Genomic DNA, 16,410 nt, shown 5'->3' on the forward strand with positions numbered 1-16,410 from the left:
GAGGGGTGGGGGTTCTTAGAAAAGGCCGGCGGGGACCTTTGTTACTACGGTAACTGTGGTGGTCTCTGCCAGGGAGTGGGGGGTGTCTGTGGGGGGGGGGGGGGGGGGGGGGGATTAGCCAAGCAGAGGATTAGCGGAGTCTAGCAAATAAAATAATGAAGTGAGGCAGTGTGGGAGAGAGACACTTGGAGACGGAGAGAGAGACACACAGAGGGTTAGAGACAAGGAAGCAGTCTGGGAGACAGAGAGAGAGTGTGATGGAGAGAGGGTGACGAAGAGAGGGAGACGAAGAGTGCAAGACACATGGAGAGAGAAAGAAGGAAACCAGTAATGGGCGAGACACGAAGATACTTGAAGACCCACAGGGGAAGACAGCAGAGAGAGCGAGAGACATAGGGGCACCAAGAGAGAAGGAGATGGCGATAAAAGAAGTAGAAGGAGACATGAAGGACAGTTTGGGGAAAGATTGAGAAAGAAAGAGCGGAATAAGGAAGTGAAACAAGGAAGTAGTGTGGGCAAATTATACAATAGACATGGCAGCTGAGAGGAGATGGTGCACCTGGTAAACGAAGGGGTGTGTGTGTGTGTGTGTGTGTGTGTGTGTGTGTGTGTGTGTGTGTGTGTGTGTGTGTGTGTGTGTGTGTGTGTGTGTGTGTGTGTGTGTGTGTGTGTGTGTGTGTGTGTGTGTGTGTGTTCCACTGATACATAGAGTGCTAGGAGAGGGAGGTGGCTATGCGGGAAGTGGGAAGGGGCCAGCCACGGTTGAGGGGTGATGATTGGCCTGTTTTGAAAACCCATGAACTGCAGAGAGAGGGAGAGAGATAGACAGGGAGAGAGAGATAGACGGGGGGAGAGAGATAGATAGAGAGAGAGAGAGAGAGAGGGAGAGAGAGGGAGAGAGAGAGAGAGAGAGCAGCGCTCAGTGCCGCGTGGCGCTGCAGCACAAACCACATTAGAGCAAATGAATCTATTCCACCTCCTGACTGTTATGGTTGCTCCCGCACACAGGCCCCGCTGGTGGGGGGGGAGAGAGGGAGAGAGAGGAGGGGGGAGGAGAGGTGGGAAGGGAGGGAACGGGAGACGGAGAGGAGAGCTAGGGAGGGTGGGAGAGAAACAGACAGGGAGTGGTGGGAAGAGGAGGAGAGGTGAGGACAAGAGAGGAGAGGAGGGGGAGAGGGAGGGGGGGACTGAGGAAAGGGGGGTGAGCAGAAAGGAGGGGAGGGAGAAGGGACATCATTGAGGGGAGGTGCAGGGGATGGAAGACGGGGAGAATGAGGTTAGAACTGCCGTAATGATGGGAGACACAGGATGGCCGAAACGATGTCGGTGCGTTGAGGATCAGAGGATGAACCAGTAGAGCTGAGGCACTCTGAAGACGAGGGCTCTTCCAGGTCTCCTCTCCAGCCTCAGCCACCACCACCACCACCAGGCTGTTCCCTGATATTGTGTTTGAACACCAATCAAAGTCTGAGATGTGCGGCTTAGCGGCGGACGTTTATCCTTCCCCTGGGAAACGAGGGGGGAACACCGTCAAGTCCAGAATGTAATGAAAACACAATGACGCCATGATGGAAACGCCAGCCCCCAAAGAGGCTGGAAGTCTCTCATCCTTACAGTGCAGGGGAACGTCTGATGCACTGGACAGTCTATCGACTGATGAGTGCACAGTGGGCAGACGATGGTGGATATCCAACCCTGAAGTCTGCAGTGAACCAGTGGCCTTCCTCCCAGCCACTTCATCATCATCAGTCTCTTCTCTCTTCATATTACCCAGCTGTTGTTGTTTCTTCTTAGCACTTTATTTGTTTCCACAGTTACCTTTTACTTGTTTAAGAGAGAGAAAGAGGTCATTAAGAACACTTCTTGTTTATAACGGCGGACTGGCGTTTCACTGTATGCGCAGGAGAGAATAAAGAGTGAAAGGGAAACAGAGGAATGGAGATGGAGGCTTTTGGACCAAGAGGGAAAGAGAGTTTGTACGTTTTGTAATTACTCCTTGAAGTGTGCTAGGAGTAGAGAGCAATAATCAAGGAAAAGGGAGAGTTTAAGAGAATGGGAACGGGAGAGTTTAAGAGAATGGGAAAGGGAGAGAGATTTCATTTTATTTTGGTTTGTTACCATATTAAGATTGATAGCTCACGCCCTTAGCTGTTATTGGGGGGGGGGGGGGGGTGTAATATACTCTGTGTAATCGGACGTGTAATCCCCCTGCTGTACACCTCTGGTAAGAAGAGTAGGGTTCGCTGAGATGTTTAGGAAACAAACACAAAGTGCTCGTCCTCAGGCCTGTGCCCTCAACCTACCTAAAAGAAAAAAATAAGTATATTTATATTATTTTTTATGCTTCATGATGGAGTGACATAGACAGGGAGGTATGATAGACAGAGGGGGGGACTTGTGATAGCATGCAACCAGTCTCAGTTAGCCAAAAGACCACTTAGAACATAAATAGCTTTGTATAACATGCTACTAGCTACATAGCGTAGCCTTAGCACAACCTGTAATTGGAGGATGCACATCCGAACAAAGTAGGTTGAGTTAATTACTCCCTCTCTCGACCTTAGAGGTCCCCGATCTCGTAAAGGACAACCCCCAAAAGGTACTGCGCCCTGGAGTGAGCGGGCACAAAAAAGAGAGAGAAGGAGGGCGAGAGAGAATGAGAAAGGCAAACAGTCTCTTTTTTGTCCTTTTTCCAAACCTTTTCTTTTGGGACGTGGGGGGGACACTGTGTGTTTGTGGCAGGGAGAGGGGTTCATCGATGGGATCCAGGTCAGAGATACCCCCGCCTCCTGCGGCCCACCAGGGGAAGGTCAAAGGGGGGGGGGGGGGGGGGCTTCCCTCGTCGTGGTCCAGGGAGCTGGCCGGCCTCCGAGGGAGATTTGTAGCACTTTGTAGTGACCTTCGAGAGCTTTAAAGGAGTCCTCTACGGGCCACTGATTGTGTGTGTGTGTCTGTGTGTGTGTGTGTGTGTGTGGGTGACTGTGTTGTTGTGCGTGTGTTTTGGTGTATGTGTGTGCGTGTGGTATTTGCATTTGAGGACAGAGGTGGTGGGCAGTTGGAAGAGGGAGTCCTCTAGTGGTTGCTATGTGGCACTGCAGTCTGGAAATTCTAAGGCCCTTATAAACACTCAAGCTATGTTGTCTGGTTCACTGGAAGTTAACGCTTACAGTTTTAAGTAATTATGTCATCCGAGCAGGCTGAAAGATAATTTCCAATTGATCACTGTTTTGTGCTCTATTTGTTCTTTCTGCAAAAGTGTTTTTGTCTTTATTAGCTTAATAAAGGTAAATCTTGTTGATTATCAACTTGAAAGGTTGCTTGTTCAATTCCCTGCTCCCCCTGGCCAGCCTGTAGAGAAATCTTTGAGCAAGATATTCAACAAGCTGGTTGTCACCTGCCGTGTTGACACAATCGTTATGTAGATGGATGACTGTTTGCAAGGAAGCATTTGAGGCATACACGTCTTGGCACATTGAATGACTTTAAATGGCTAGCAAAGCGCTATTTAAATGCTGTCCGTTTATCATGTAGGATAAGACTTGCCAGAGTGCACTCTGGGTAATACCACTTTGCTAATGTTGAGGCTCAGGGGATTAGTAAGACACTCGTATTCTCAGCGGTTCCTTTGAAGTTTCACCTCAGCGCCTAATCGGAAGGAATTCAAGCTTTTGTGTTTACGTGTGTGTGTGTGTGTGTGTGTGTGTGTGTGCTGTGTGAGTGTGCGCGTGTGCACGTCAGTGTGTGAGCGCATCCGAGATGTGTGATCCCTCTGCTATTACGCAAGCACACATTTCCTAAAAGCATACCTTTTATATATTTCCATGTCTCCCTCTCTCACCCTCTCTCCCTCTCCCTCTCAGCGGGGGATCTAGGTAAATCCTTTATCAATTCTTTGCAGCACTCTCTATACATGCTGACCTGAGGCTCTCTCTGTCTGTCCTCCTGTATATGAGCAGTGGTGGCGGCTGGTGTGGTTCTCTACGCAGTATCTTGGCTTGTGTTGGCACTGAACTGAGAGACGCGTCGAGATAGGAAAGGGAGTTCTAATTGAAGAAGTAGTAATGTGGTTCCTTTTTAGACAGCCTCTTAATGTAGGGCCGTGCCTTTACTGTTCTTCAACAACAGTCAGAGAGAGAGTGAGAGAGAGAGCGAGAGAGAGAGAGAGAGGGATGAATAGAGGGAAGAGATTAAATTTAAGCCCATTGACATAGTCCACAGACACATTATCCAAATTTGGTCTGCAAAGTGTGCAAGCTAGCCGTGAAGCCATTTATTTAAGTGCAGGCCTAGGCAGAGAAGGTTGTGTGTGTGTGTGTGTGTGAAAATGAAAATATATATATACATCTTTGAAATATATAAAGAATCATAATATTCAGTGTTTGACTTACAATTTTCCCCAGCAGTGGTCCTGAGGTGTTTGTAAAGTGCACTATGCTGGTGTGCGTGTGCATGATGCTGATGTTTGTGTGTGTACGTGGCGCTGATGTCCGTGTGTGAGCTCGGTGCTGATCTGCGTGTGCGTGGTGCTGATATGCGTGTGCGCGTTGCTGATGTGCGTGCGTGTGTGTTTGTGTGTGCGTGTGGTGCTGACGTGCGTGTCTGTTTTTACGCAATGCTAATGTGCAAGGTTCTGATGCCGGCTCTAGTGTGATCACTGATTCCATTTTTGTTGCATTGTTATCTCCTATTTCGAACAGAGGAGATAACAATACAGCAAAACTTTGTGTTTGAACAAACATTTCCATGTGAGGTACTTTATTTGTGTTGCGTTAACAGTGTAGTGTCGGAATAATAATTGAAAGCGTTTTACATGATACTCCATGATACTACACTGTCAAAACAGCAAAGCGACAGCACTAAATACTAATACTACGTACCGTTTATCAGTCGTCTTGACAGTGTGTGTGTGTGTGTGTGCGCGTAATCTTACAGGTGTTTCCCTGGCACTCACGTTCGCACGTAGGAGAACACTACACCTCCACCTCGCCTCGCATTGTGACACATAGTGACATCCAGCGACGCTGTGGCTATGAACTGAACCACTCACGCTAACACACTCGCACGCAAACAAGAGTGTGGTTCCCATGTCCCCGGTACGACAACCCCTGCCCCGGGTGTGCCGTCGCCCCGGGCCACCGGCGACCACACAGGGTTCACTCTGGTGTCAGGGCTTTGTCACAAAGCTGTCAAGCTGGAATCTCTCTCTCTCTCTCTCTCTCTCTCTCTCTCTCTCTCTCTCTCTCTCTCTCTCTCTCTCTCTCTCTCTCTCTCTCTCTCTCTCTCTCTCTCTCTCTCTCTCTCTCTCTCTCTGTGTGTGTGTTCCCTCCCTCTATTTAAACTTGTGCACTATAAACTCTGAGTGACAGGCGATGTGACGGAAGCATGTGTACGTCTTTGTGTGTTGTTTGTTCCTTATTTGTCCTACCCTCTTGTCTAAACTGTGAACCGCAAACCATGACGAGTGACGGTGGGAGTGACCTGTGTGTCTCTGTGTGTGTGTTTTTCTCTCGCAGAACAGAGGACCCCTTTAATGGCTTTCCGGTAGCGCCTCCACCTCATCAAGATGAACACGCTACCCTCCATGGACCGACACATCCAGCAGACCAATGACAGGCTGCTGTGCATCAAACAGGTGTGTGTGTGTGTGATGAGTTCAAACTAAGTTTAGAACACCGGTGAGCAATTGCGTGCGCGTGCGTTAGTATGTGGGTGTGTCCGAGCTTCCAATTCCACCGACAACAGATCCCGGGAGTATGAAGTCATGGTGTCTAAAAGAAAACGTAACAAGACGATTTTGCCTTTGAACCTCTTTCCCCTCCATTCCCGTCTCTTCTCTCCTTGCCTTTCTTTCTTCTTTTCTCCACTTTCGTCCTCTCCCTCACTTTCTTCTCTTCTCTCCTCTCTTCTCCTCTCCTTTCTGCTCTTATCGTCTGTTCTCCTTTCCTCTCCTCGCACCTCCATTCTTTCCTCTCCTCTCTTCTTCTATCCTTTCTTCTCGTCACCTCTCCCATTCTCTCTTTTCATCTCATCTCATCTCACCTCTCCTTTCCTGTCCTCTTCCAAGCACCTTATAAGGTCATTTTGGCTGAGAGGGAGGGAGTGAGAGAGAGAGAGAGAGAGAGAGAGAGGGAGAGGGAGAGAGAGAGAGAGCACTGTGAACAAAAACAAACAATCAAACGGTTCTCCATTACAGCCTCTGCCTCCAACATTCCACACAGTGACTGAGGTGTTCTCTCCACCCAAGTGAGCTGGTGTCTTGTTCCCCTCCACTCCCAGCCCCCGTGTTCCCTGACATCTCCCTCCGCAGTGTTGGGGTCTGGAGCGTGCTGCATCCCAAGCTGACAGATTGATGGAGACGCCACTCATAGAGACAGACAGACAGACTGATGGGCGGACAGGCAGACAAATTGAGAGTCAGACTAACTAAGGAGAGAGGCAGAGAGACAGACTGGCAGGCAGAGAGGGAGAGTGATGTAGGGGCTCCCAACTCCTGCTTGCTGTCTGGCCGGCAGTCTAGTAGGCCGGCCTGTGACTGGATGGCTGCGGGTGGATTTGTTTTGTCCGCTGTGCACGTGTGGATGGGCATTCATCTTCCCCGACAGCCATTTGACACCATGCGTTTCAGTGAAGGAGAGGATGAAAGGGCCTAGGGTTCGGTTGGGGATTTTTGAGGTGACATTCTTTCTTTCTTCTTATTGTTGTTGTTTTCTATCAGCCTTCCCCCTTGATCCTCACTATCACCAGCTGCCGCAGCACATGCAGGGTTCTGTGAAAAGAAGGTTAAAGTGTAAAGTAAACAAAAGCATTTAATGTCCAAAAATTTGCGACATTCTGAAACCGAACGGCAGTTCACAAAGCTTTCTAGTGTCTTTCACACTCCGCAGTGTCCGTTCCCGCTTTTGCCCGAGACCTCGTCTCAAATTGCAGGCTTAATGTCAAGACAAATTGGTTATTTGCATCGTTTGTTATGCAAATACTAGTGTTCAGAACAACACAGTGCCCGGGCCTGCCTGCCACACCCACTGCTAGAAGGCACTGGTCCAAGTACAGGATGGAACTGCTCGGCAGGACACCAAGTTCTGGACTGGGGTGGTTTTTTCTGTGTTTTCTTTCTTCCAAGAAAGCAGTCGCAGGTACCAAATGTTCCTGATCCCTTGCTGGCTCCAGTAGCCGAGGAAAAAGAGGACAGACCACATTAGTAGAGAGAGAGAGAGAGAGATGTCTGGCTCCTTTTCTCCTCTTGTCAAACCCTTCTACTCCTTGCCACTTCCTCAACCTGCGGCTCCTCTTCGCGCCATTCTGAACCGCAAGAGGCAGCAGAGTCGGGGTTGTTTGGGTGTTTGACACCTAGCCGAAAGGTTCTGGATTCAAACCTCTGACTAACCATGAGCCAAAGCCCTGAACTCTACATGCTTCATCATGACACTTTCTAAGTTTCCCCGTTAAGTCATTTGGGTAAATGGTCTGCTTAATGACGAAGTAGTAGCAACCATTGGTAGCAACGGACAGAGCCCATTTATGTCCTCATCCCCTTCTCGCCACATGTAGTCCTCTTTCTCGCATCATCCAATCAGAGCTGTCAGGCCTTGGACGCTATTGTGAGATGTAGCTCTGGGGTCAGAGTTCAGGGCCAACCCCCTGCTGGTTCTGCTCTCTTGAGTCCTGATTGGACTCCTCTCAAGCGTCAATAAAGCCAGATTATATCATTCATCTACAGACACCGACGACCCTCCCCACTACCTGTACCAGCGCCATCACGTCATGACTAGCTCTTATCAACATTGCCACAACAACACCAATGTTACCCCCACCACCATTACCACCACCACCGTTATCACCACTTCCATCACCATTCTCACCTTAATTGCTACCAACCCCCACTGCCCCCCCCCCCCCCAACACCAGCTTCACCAACAACATCATCATCATCAACGCCATCTTCACCCACCCACACCAACACCCAACACCCCCCCCACACACACAATCACCCGCCCTCATTCCCCTTTTTTTGGGAAGGATCTATTTTTCTGTCTTTCCTGCATCTCTCCGTCGGCCCTCTGTGAGAACCAAGGAGTCTGTGACTGGCACCACAATAGATAATCTTCACACCACAAAAGATGAACCACTCGAGACCTGAGGGAACCGACGATATCATTGAGGCTCTCTGTGGATGTTCTCTTCTGTGGGCCGGCCTCGAGTCCACTGTGATTGGGTCGTCCCTTTTTTGCCGGACCTTAAGCTTTCTCTTTGTGAGCCTTCGCCAAAAAGCTGGTCCCCCTATTCAGAAAGCGCTCACCTCTGCTTGCCCTCTAAGGACAATGAGCCCCAATAAGCTCCAGCGAGGGGAGGGCCTCCAAAAACAAGACGCTTTGATACTTTCAGAGTGGACCTCCTTCCCAGCGATGTGGACCGGCCACAGTTCTGCGGCACTTCAGCCCCATTAACCTCCTTAGTCATGGGGGACGCAGAGCCCGGGTCTAAGCCCAGCCCTCCCTCTCCTTATGTCCTGCTGGTCTTCAGACCCCGGTGGTCTAAGGCCTCCTCAAACAAGAGAGACGGCAAGAGATTAAATACCGATGTATTGAATCATCGCACATAGCCACTGCAACCCAGCCGGTTGTCAGGCCCGTGGAACAGAGCTCCTCCAGCTGGGCCTCAGTCAGGTTCCGACAACGGACCCGACGGTGCTGTAGGGAGGGACGGGGGGAATCAAAAGTGTAGGACTGTTGTTTTTGCTGTGTGAGTCATACAGGGGGAGGTTGAGCAAGGATTTGAGACACACAGAAAGAGAGAGAGAGACAGAGAGAGAGAGAGATGCCAAGAGAGATTAACAGGAAACACTGGCATCATTGTGTGTATATTATGGAGGATGGGATCATCCCCCACAATGCACCGGGGGCCCTGACTGGGCGTGGATCAGTGGGGGGGTGGGATCAGGGTCAGGGTACTCATAGGGTTGTGGAGATTTACAAGGAGTTGAATTAAGACAGAAGTGAATTGGGAGAGGCGTGCGTGTGTGTGTGTGTGTGTGTGTGTGTGTGCGCACATGGGTGCGTGTTTGTTTTTTTTGGAGGATAAACTAAGCCATGTATAAATACCCATTCAGCCCGTTTTCTTAAAGGTTTTCCCCAAATAATGAACAATAAAAAAAAATCAAAATGAGATAATGTTCAGCTTCTAACGTGACTTTCCTCCTTGCTTTGTCTTCTGTTTCAGCACTTACAGAACCCGGCCAACTTCCAGACAGCCGCCACAGAGCTGTTGGACTGGTGTGGGGATCCCCGGGCCTTCCAGAGGCCCTTTGAGCAAAGCCTCATGGGCTGCCTGACGGTACAAAACAATAATTATGCTTTCCCTCAGGTTTTTATTCAGGTGCCTTGTTATATATATTTTTTTTTAAAAGCACCCCTGTAGTTTGTCCCGCAGACACGGGGCAAACACTCATTAAGTACGGGGGAGGGAGTAAAAAAGGGACAGTGAAGCGATTCATGGGTTTTTGTCCTAACTTGACGTGTAATCTGTAACAAGGAAGACGTTTGAGCCCGGCGTCATAAGGATTAGAACGTGAACTTCAATATATGTCGTTGTTTTTTTATCTGATTTTTGGGTTGTGATTGACTAGGAGTGACTATATAAAGAATCATATTGATGATAATTCTGACTGTGGGAGATGGAGTGGGCATAAAACAGCAGGCTAATAGGATGACAAATACTTTATTAATCCCAGATGGGAAATGTCAGTGTCACAGCAGAAAGTACAGAACAGGAATTAAAGGGTTTTGAAAAAGATATCTTCCATCTATTTATCAGCAAAATGTAGTAGAATGCAGTTATCAGAGTTAGGCTAACGTTATGCTAGGCCATTCGGTTACTTTCGCCATCGTCTCCGACGGCTGTGCAGGGCCGTGGACCTGGCCCTGACGGGGCCAGCGACAGGGGTTACGGCCCCACTCCGCTGCCGTGGTCCCTGGCTCCACTTTGCAAGCTTAACACACTCTCTCCCAGAAAGAGATTTACAAAGGCTGGGCCTGGTCACTCACCTCTGGCTAACCTCTCACTCTCACAAGCTAGTGTTCATCAATCTGGGAGCCGGGCCAGAACCGGAGGCCCTGAGGAGCCCTGACTAAGGCGTGGGCAAGAATACACGCACACGCACACGCACACACACACACACACACACACACACACACACACACACACACACACACACACACACACACACACACACACACTCCCTTTATCTATCTGTCTCTTTCTTTGTGTCTCCCTCCCTGTCCCTCCTTTTCTCTCTCTCTCTCTCTCTCTCTCTCTCTCTCTCTCTCTCTCTCTCTCTCTCTCTCTCTCTCTCTCTCTCTCTCTCTCTCTCTCTCTGTCCCTCTCTCTCTCTCTCTCTCTCTCTCTGTCCCTCTCTCTCTCACACACACACACACACACACACACACACACACACAGAGACACACACACACAAAGACACACACTTTTTTTGATTCACTCACCCAGGTGGGTCACACTGCAATGAACCCCCTGAAGGAAGGAGAGAAGTGGTCGAGTGGGCAAACGAATGAAAGCTCATTAATGTGTAAATCTGAATACAAGGCTGTTCTTAAAGGCCCCATGAAGACCTATACAGCCAGGCCCACCCCCAACTGAGCCCCCCCTTTCAGAATGGGACCATTTTCAGAAGCCAAATAGTTTCAGATTCTGCCAATAGAGTAGCAAGCCCGTCTTATCTGGTGAATTGCAGCCACCGCTTCAAATCCAAGACATTCTTCCAGGTCTGTGTTGTGTTGGGTTCTGTTTCTATTTGTGAAGAGAATAAAGAGCTACTTAATTTGCGTTGTATCTTTTACAACACCGCGTCTCGATGAGGGATTATCCCCGATGAAGGAAGACAGAGGAAACTTGATTCACGGAAGACTCTTGATGGTTACAAACGTGTGTGTGCATGTCAACACACGTGCACTAAAGGGTTGGTGGGGCCGGGGGTCCACCTTCATCACTGTGATTCGTTGCGTAACAAGAACGTGTGCACAAAATAAATCGGAGAAAGTCCCTTGCGATTCCCTTGCGAGAACCTAGGAACCCAGGTGGGAATCAAACCCGGGTCCGCCATTGTTTTTAACTAAATATATTTTGAGTTATGAATTATGAGGTGAGGTGTGATGAAATATTAGCTTGGTTTGCCTGTGTGCATTTTGTGGTGATTGATTCCTGGGTCTCACCTGGGAAGTGGGTGTGTCTGAGACACACTACCTGGAGCCTATAGGAAAAAGAGATTGGAAAACCTCATTGTTGAGGTTGGAAGGAAAGAGGGCAAACAATTGTCTAACCACATTATTCACATTATTCTTCAAATCATTCTACAAATTCACTTTATTTCGTTTAGTTTTTCCTGGGAAGTTAACTGGAGATTTCTGCTTGATAAATGAGTCAGACAATGTGTGTCAGACAATCTGTGCCTCTTACCTGTGGTGGAACAAGAAAGGGTGAGCAAAGGGTTAGCCACTTCAGCCATATTGTTTACATGCTTAGCGCATTAGCGTCTTGATCCACCTAGATGAAACTCCCCTGCCCTAACCACAACGATCTACTATCCATACAAAGCCATGAGAGTGTGACTCTCCTGTCACGGCTCTGTGACTCAGTGCTCCTGACTGCTGTGCAGATGGTTGTGTTTGGGCTGCGTCTGTAGTCCTAGTCCTGGTAGTGCAGATTCAGCTCTGGAGCCGTAGACATCTCCCATCTGTCAGCACTTCACCTCACGGCTCTATTGGCTGCACCGCTGTCTCTGGGTTTTATTCTGTTACCGCTTTCCTCTTGCCTTCTGCTCGGTGTACGCTATAGAGTGAGGATAATAAGTGTTGTTGTTGTTTTTTTTGCTGGGATATTTTTACTCTGGGTGTGTTTGTTGGATTGTGTATTTAATATATTTTGCCCTGACCAATTTTGTACATGATGTCTATAACTGTGTTATTATCATCATTGATAACCACAGTCATGCTGTCAGCCAATTATATCAGCTCTTTTACACACACACACACACACACACACACACACACACACACACACACACACACACACACACACACACACACACACACACACACACACACACACAGAGGAAAGGATCATACTTAACGCTTCAGTATCACCCTTCCATTGCACACCAACCATAAACCAAAATGTCAGGTCATTTCCCCCCCCCTGCCCCGCCCGGCGCCCCACCCGCCTCCCTTCACGCTCCCACCTCCGGCTCCTCCTCCTCCGCTGCTGCCGCTGCGTCTCACTCCCTCCATCCTATAACTTGAGTCCTAAGTGCAGCCAGGCAGCCGTGTCTAAAAGGGACATTGGCTAATGTTCCCCCCGCGCGCCGGTTCAGCCGGCTCATCCTGCTCTGTGGTCGGCGGGGGACGGCGGGGGACGGGGGGGGAAACCATCGCCTGGTCGCAGACACCGCCAGAATAGCTCTTCCTCCTCTGTGATATGGATTAACTCCTCACTCTTAAATCCTCTTGCCGTGCTCGTGACAATGCATAGGAGCACAGGAAGCGCACATGCACATGCACGCAGACACAAACGTGTGCACGCACACGCACGCACGCACACAAACGCACACTCTCAGAAAGGCTACGACGGCTCTGTGGCGACAATATCATGCCTCACGTTCTTTATTGGGAAGATACCTTGAATGTATTTTTAGATGTGATTAAAAATTGTTGTCATGTCATATAGGCATGCTTAGCCCTCTACTACTACTACCTCATTTTAAATGTACACAATAGAGCTTTCCCTCTATGCTCCGAAAGACACCCTTTTGAATCCCATGGAATGCACCTAGAGCGTCCATCCTTGTTCTAAACACTAGCTGGGTGGGGTGAACTGAACTGCGGAGTTCCGCTCTCAGTTGACGCATGTAGAGCCAAGCTGGCCACTAGGTGAGTAGGCCCGCTGGCAGGTGACTCTCCTCCCATCCCTGTGCACTAGATTGGCTGGTGTTGTGGCAGACTGAGTGTGGTTTGGCTCTCACTCTCTCACTCTCTCTCGCTCTCTCTCTGAGTCATTGAAAGTCCTCCTTACTCTGGCTTGCTGGAGCAATCCAGACTCCAGACTCCACATTAATTGAAGTTTGTCTGTGAAAGTGCTTGCCTGCACATCTGAGCGTGTGTGTGTAGCTTGTGTGTGTGTGCGGGTGTGTGTGTTTGCATGTGTGTCATGCGAGTGTCTGTGTATTTAGTGTTTTGTGTGTGTTTGCATGTCTGTGCTAGTCACACACACACACGTAAGTGTGTGTGTGTGTGTGTGCCCTACTCTGTGTGTTATTTAAGTGCCTGTGTATTGAGTGATCTGCATGTGTTTCCATGTGTGTGCTTGCATGTGTGTGTGTATGTGTGTGTGTGTGTGTGTGTGTGTGTGTGGTTCCGTGTGTCCCTAGTAAAACGCATCCAGATGCAGCCCAATAGCAGTTACCCAAGGCTCTGACTATCAACGCGCCTTTAAAAGCCGAAGGATCAAATCTGCTTTTATTGTGGCCTTTTGTTTTCTCTGCATTCATTATTCATTCAAATAGATAGGGTATTTTATAGCACTGAATATTTAATCATCTCTTAGATGGATTAATACATAGACAGATGCCACTGCTATTGATCCTGAATGAATAGAGACGCACCATGCCGTGGAGACTCCACTCCCATGGCTCTTATGTGTTTTGCTCTTATTTAAAATATGCTTCAATATGTTCCCTTCAAGAGTAAACATCTCCTCCTCCAATGGAAGCGTATCCCCGAGGTGTTGGCGTACACAGTCTGTCAAACCACGCGGGTTCGCTCCTTCCTCCATTCATTATTTCCATCTATCCCTCAGTCTTTTCGCCCCCCCCCCCCCCTGCCTCTCAATCCAAATCCGGGGTGTCATGGAGAAGTGCTGTTGGGTATTGTTTGACTCCCATTGTCGATCTGATGAGCACACGCCTAATACCTACCCGCTGAGAATAATCAGCAGAATCCTGTAGACACCTGTCAGATATGAACACGTCGCGTTGGGATATAAAAGCATCTGCTTAACAAACAAAAGGTTTTTTAAACGACGCTAGAAACGCTGAGACTAGTGAACTGAGATTGTCGATGAGAGGGAGAAGAGGCGTGACTGATGACCCCCCCCCGTTCCTCTCTGTTCTCGTGTCCCCCTCTAGGTGGTGAGTCGGGTGGCCGCCCAGCAGGGCTACGACCTGGACCTGGGCTACCGGTTGCTAGCGGTGTGCGCCGCCAACAGAGACAAATTCACCCCAAAGTCCGCAGGTAGGACCCCCCCCCCCCCCCCCCCGTCTACCGCTCTCTATGAGATGTACTGTCGTTGCTGTTAGCTCCTGGTCTCCCACTCTCGAGCGCCACACACACACACACACACACACACACACACACACACACACACACACACACACACACACACACACACACACACACACACACACACACACACACACACACACACACAGAGTGATGCCTTCATATGTTTAGCTTTTTTCCTCGATTCACTGCGTGTGACCCTCGACTGATCAAAAACGTTTTCCTCAAGTGAATAAATATGTCATAGTCGACTGAGTCATCCGGTGATTGAGCACCCTGCAGCATCAATCTATCTCATTTCATTATGATTAAATATGGTATAAAGCAGTCCCGTACATCTCCTTCCTGGTTCCATTCAGATCATGTGTCTGTCAGTCAGCGTATATATTACACTTGTGCTCCAGCATAATAAAAGGTGGTAAGTGGTCATGTCCAGCTCACCTGGCAGAGCAGGGTATGAGCACTTTTGGGATTCATGGTTTGATTCCCACTAGGGCCACCTCGTGCCAAGAATGTAATACATGCACCTACGGTATTGAAAAACGCTTTGGACAGAACGGTCCTCCAAACGGCATGTACAGTTTGATATAGGTCCAACCCAATGGAAGTAGAGGCTCTTGTGTTCGGATGGAGGTGTTGGGTCTGCGATACTACTCAGACAAGAATATAGCTTCAATGGGGAAGTCCTATAACCCCCAGCCCTGCCCTGTTACATGCGCTTTGCTCGTGTTTTAGGCTCTTTTGACTCTTTTGTCGTTTCACGCTCAATCTCAACTCTTGGGGCCTCAGACATCACACGTGAGCCTGCAGAGCATTATAGTGTCAGATATTTTTAGTTCCCATTGAACTTTCATGTGCCATCGAGACTGTCCGGGTGGCCGCCTTAGGAAAACAGTCTACTCGACACACTGGGTTTCAGCACATGTGTACCACTAACTGGTGCAGGGATGACAGAGAGGGATGGAGAGGTAGTTCAAGGAGAGAGAGCCAGAGAGAGACGGAGAGAGGAACTGAGAGCATAATAATGAGAGAGAGAGAGAGAGAGAGAGAGAGAGAGAGAGAGAGAGAGAGAGAGAGAGAGAGAGAGAGAGAGAGAGAGAGAGAGAGAGAGAGAGAGAGAGAGAGAGAGAGAGAGAGAGAGAGAGAGAGAGAGAGAAAAGGAGGGACACTACAGAGAAGGACAGAGAGAGAGAGGAGAACATGGCACTACAGAGAAGGACAGAGAAAAAGAGATGGAGAATACAAAAAAAGACATGGAGAAAGGAAGATATGTCGACAAAGAGAGAGATCGAGGGAGAAACCGGGGAGCAGGCAACAGCGGAAAAGGAACAAGAGTGATGGAGGGAGAGAGAGAGAGAGAAGCAGCGAGTGAGCTAATGCTCTCTCCTCAGACATTTACCCATCAAATCCAATTTCCCCTCCGATCCTTTGGTCGTCTCCTCAGACCCCGCCTCCTGAAGCCCATCTGTTCGGGTGTGTTTGTCAGAACATGTGTCTGTCGCCCAGGCTGTCAGGTGGAGGGGGATGGAAGATGGATGGCCCTGAAAGGTGTTCATGATGTGGGGTCGGAGCTCACTCACTCACCCTGGCAGCCAAAAGCCTCTCGGCCACAGCACCAATAAAACCTTGTGTTTAGACGTCACCTAGGTGACAGCAGTAGCCCCGCCCCAACTTCAGGCCCTGAAACGATTGAATGTGGTAATGTGCTTATCTTCTATTGTTGTAGATCATTAGTTCAATCTTAACGATTTTCTAGCTTTAATGGTTTTATGCAAAAAAAAATTGCTTCAGGACATTCTCATTCGATTTTGAAAAAGCGTGAATGATGTATATTTTGGATGGCACGGTTAACAGTTATGGTCCTTGAATAATTATATTTACTTTTCCCTGTGTCATATAAAAAGGCTTTTAATGGTGGACATTTTCTCTGCATGATTCGTTTTAAAACTCTCTCTGCTTCTGCCTGAATATCAACTTTCATTCGAGACGGGACTCATCTTGTCGGAAAGGCATCGTAAATGAGCAGACAGATGTCAATATTGCGTGGCTGTTTCCTGTATCTCTCCTT

At 48.8% G+C, this 16,410-nt stretch overlaps 1 protein-coding gene across 3 annotated transcripts in view; it reads left to right on the forward strand.

Annotated features, from left to right (window-relative positions):
- zmiz1a (zinc finger, MIZ-type containing 1a) overlaps nucleotides 1-16,410 on the forward strand; it is a 110,726-nt gene that overhangs the window by 64,844 nt on the left and 29,472 nt on the right. For 2 of the 3 annotated variants that reach the window (XM_030378315.1, XM_030378313.1), the window contains exons 4-6: nucleotides 5,514-5,632; nucleotides 9,217-9,330; nucleotides 14,189-14,294. In XM_030378315.1, the coding sequence (XP_030234175.1) occupies nucleotides 5,564-5,632; nucleotides 9,217-9,330; nucleotides 14,189-14,294 (289 nt within the window). In that variant the 5' untranslated portion in view covers nucleotides 5,514-5,563. The remainder of the gene's footprint in view (nucleotides 1-5,513; nucleotides 5,633-9,216; nucleotides 9,331-14,188; nucleotides 14,295-16,410) is intronic. The other variant, XM_030378314.1, reaches the window with a different exon arrangement.

The sequence above is a fragment of the Gadus morhua genome, chromosome 15 (assembly GCF_902167405.1).
Source record: "Gadus morhua chromosome 15, gadMor3.0, whole genome shotgun sequence".
Lineage (NCBI taxonomy): Eukaryota > Metazoa > Chordata > Actinopteri > Gadiformes > Gadidae > Gadus > Gadus morhua.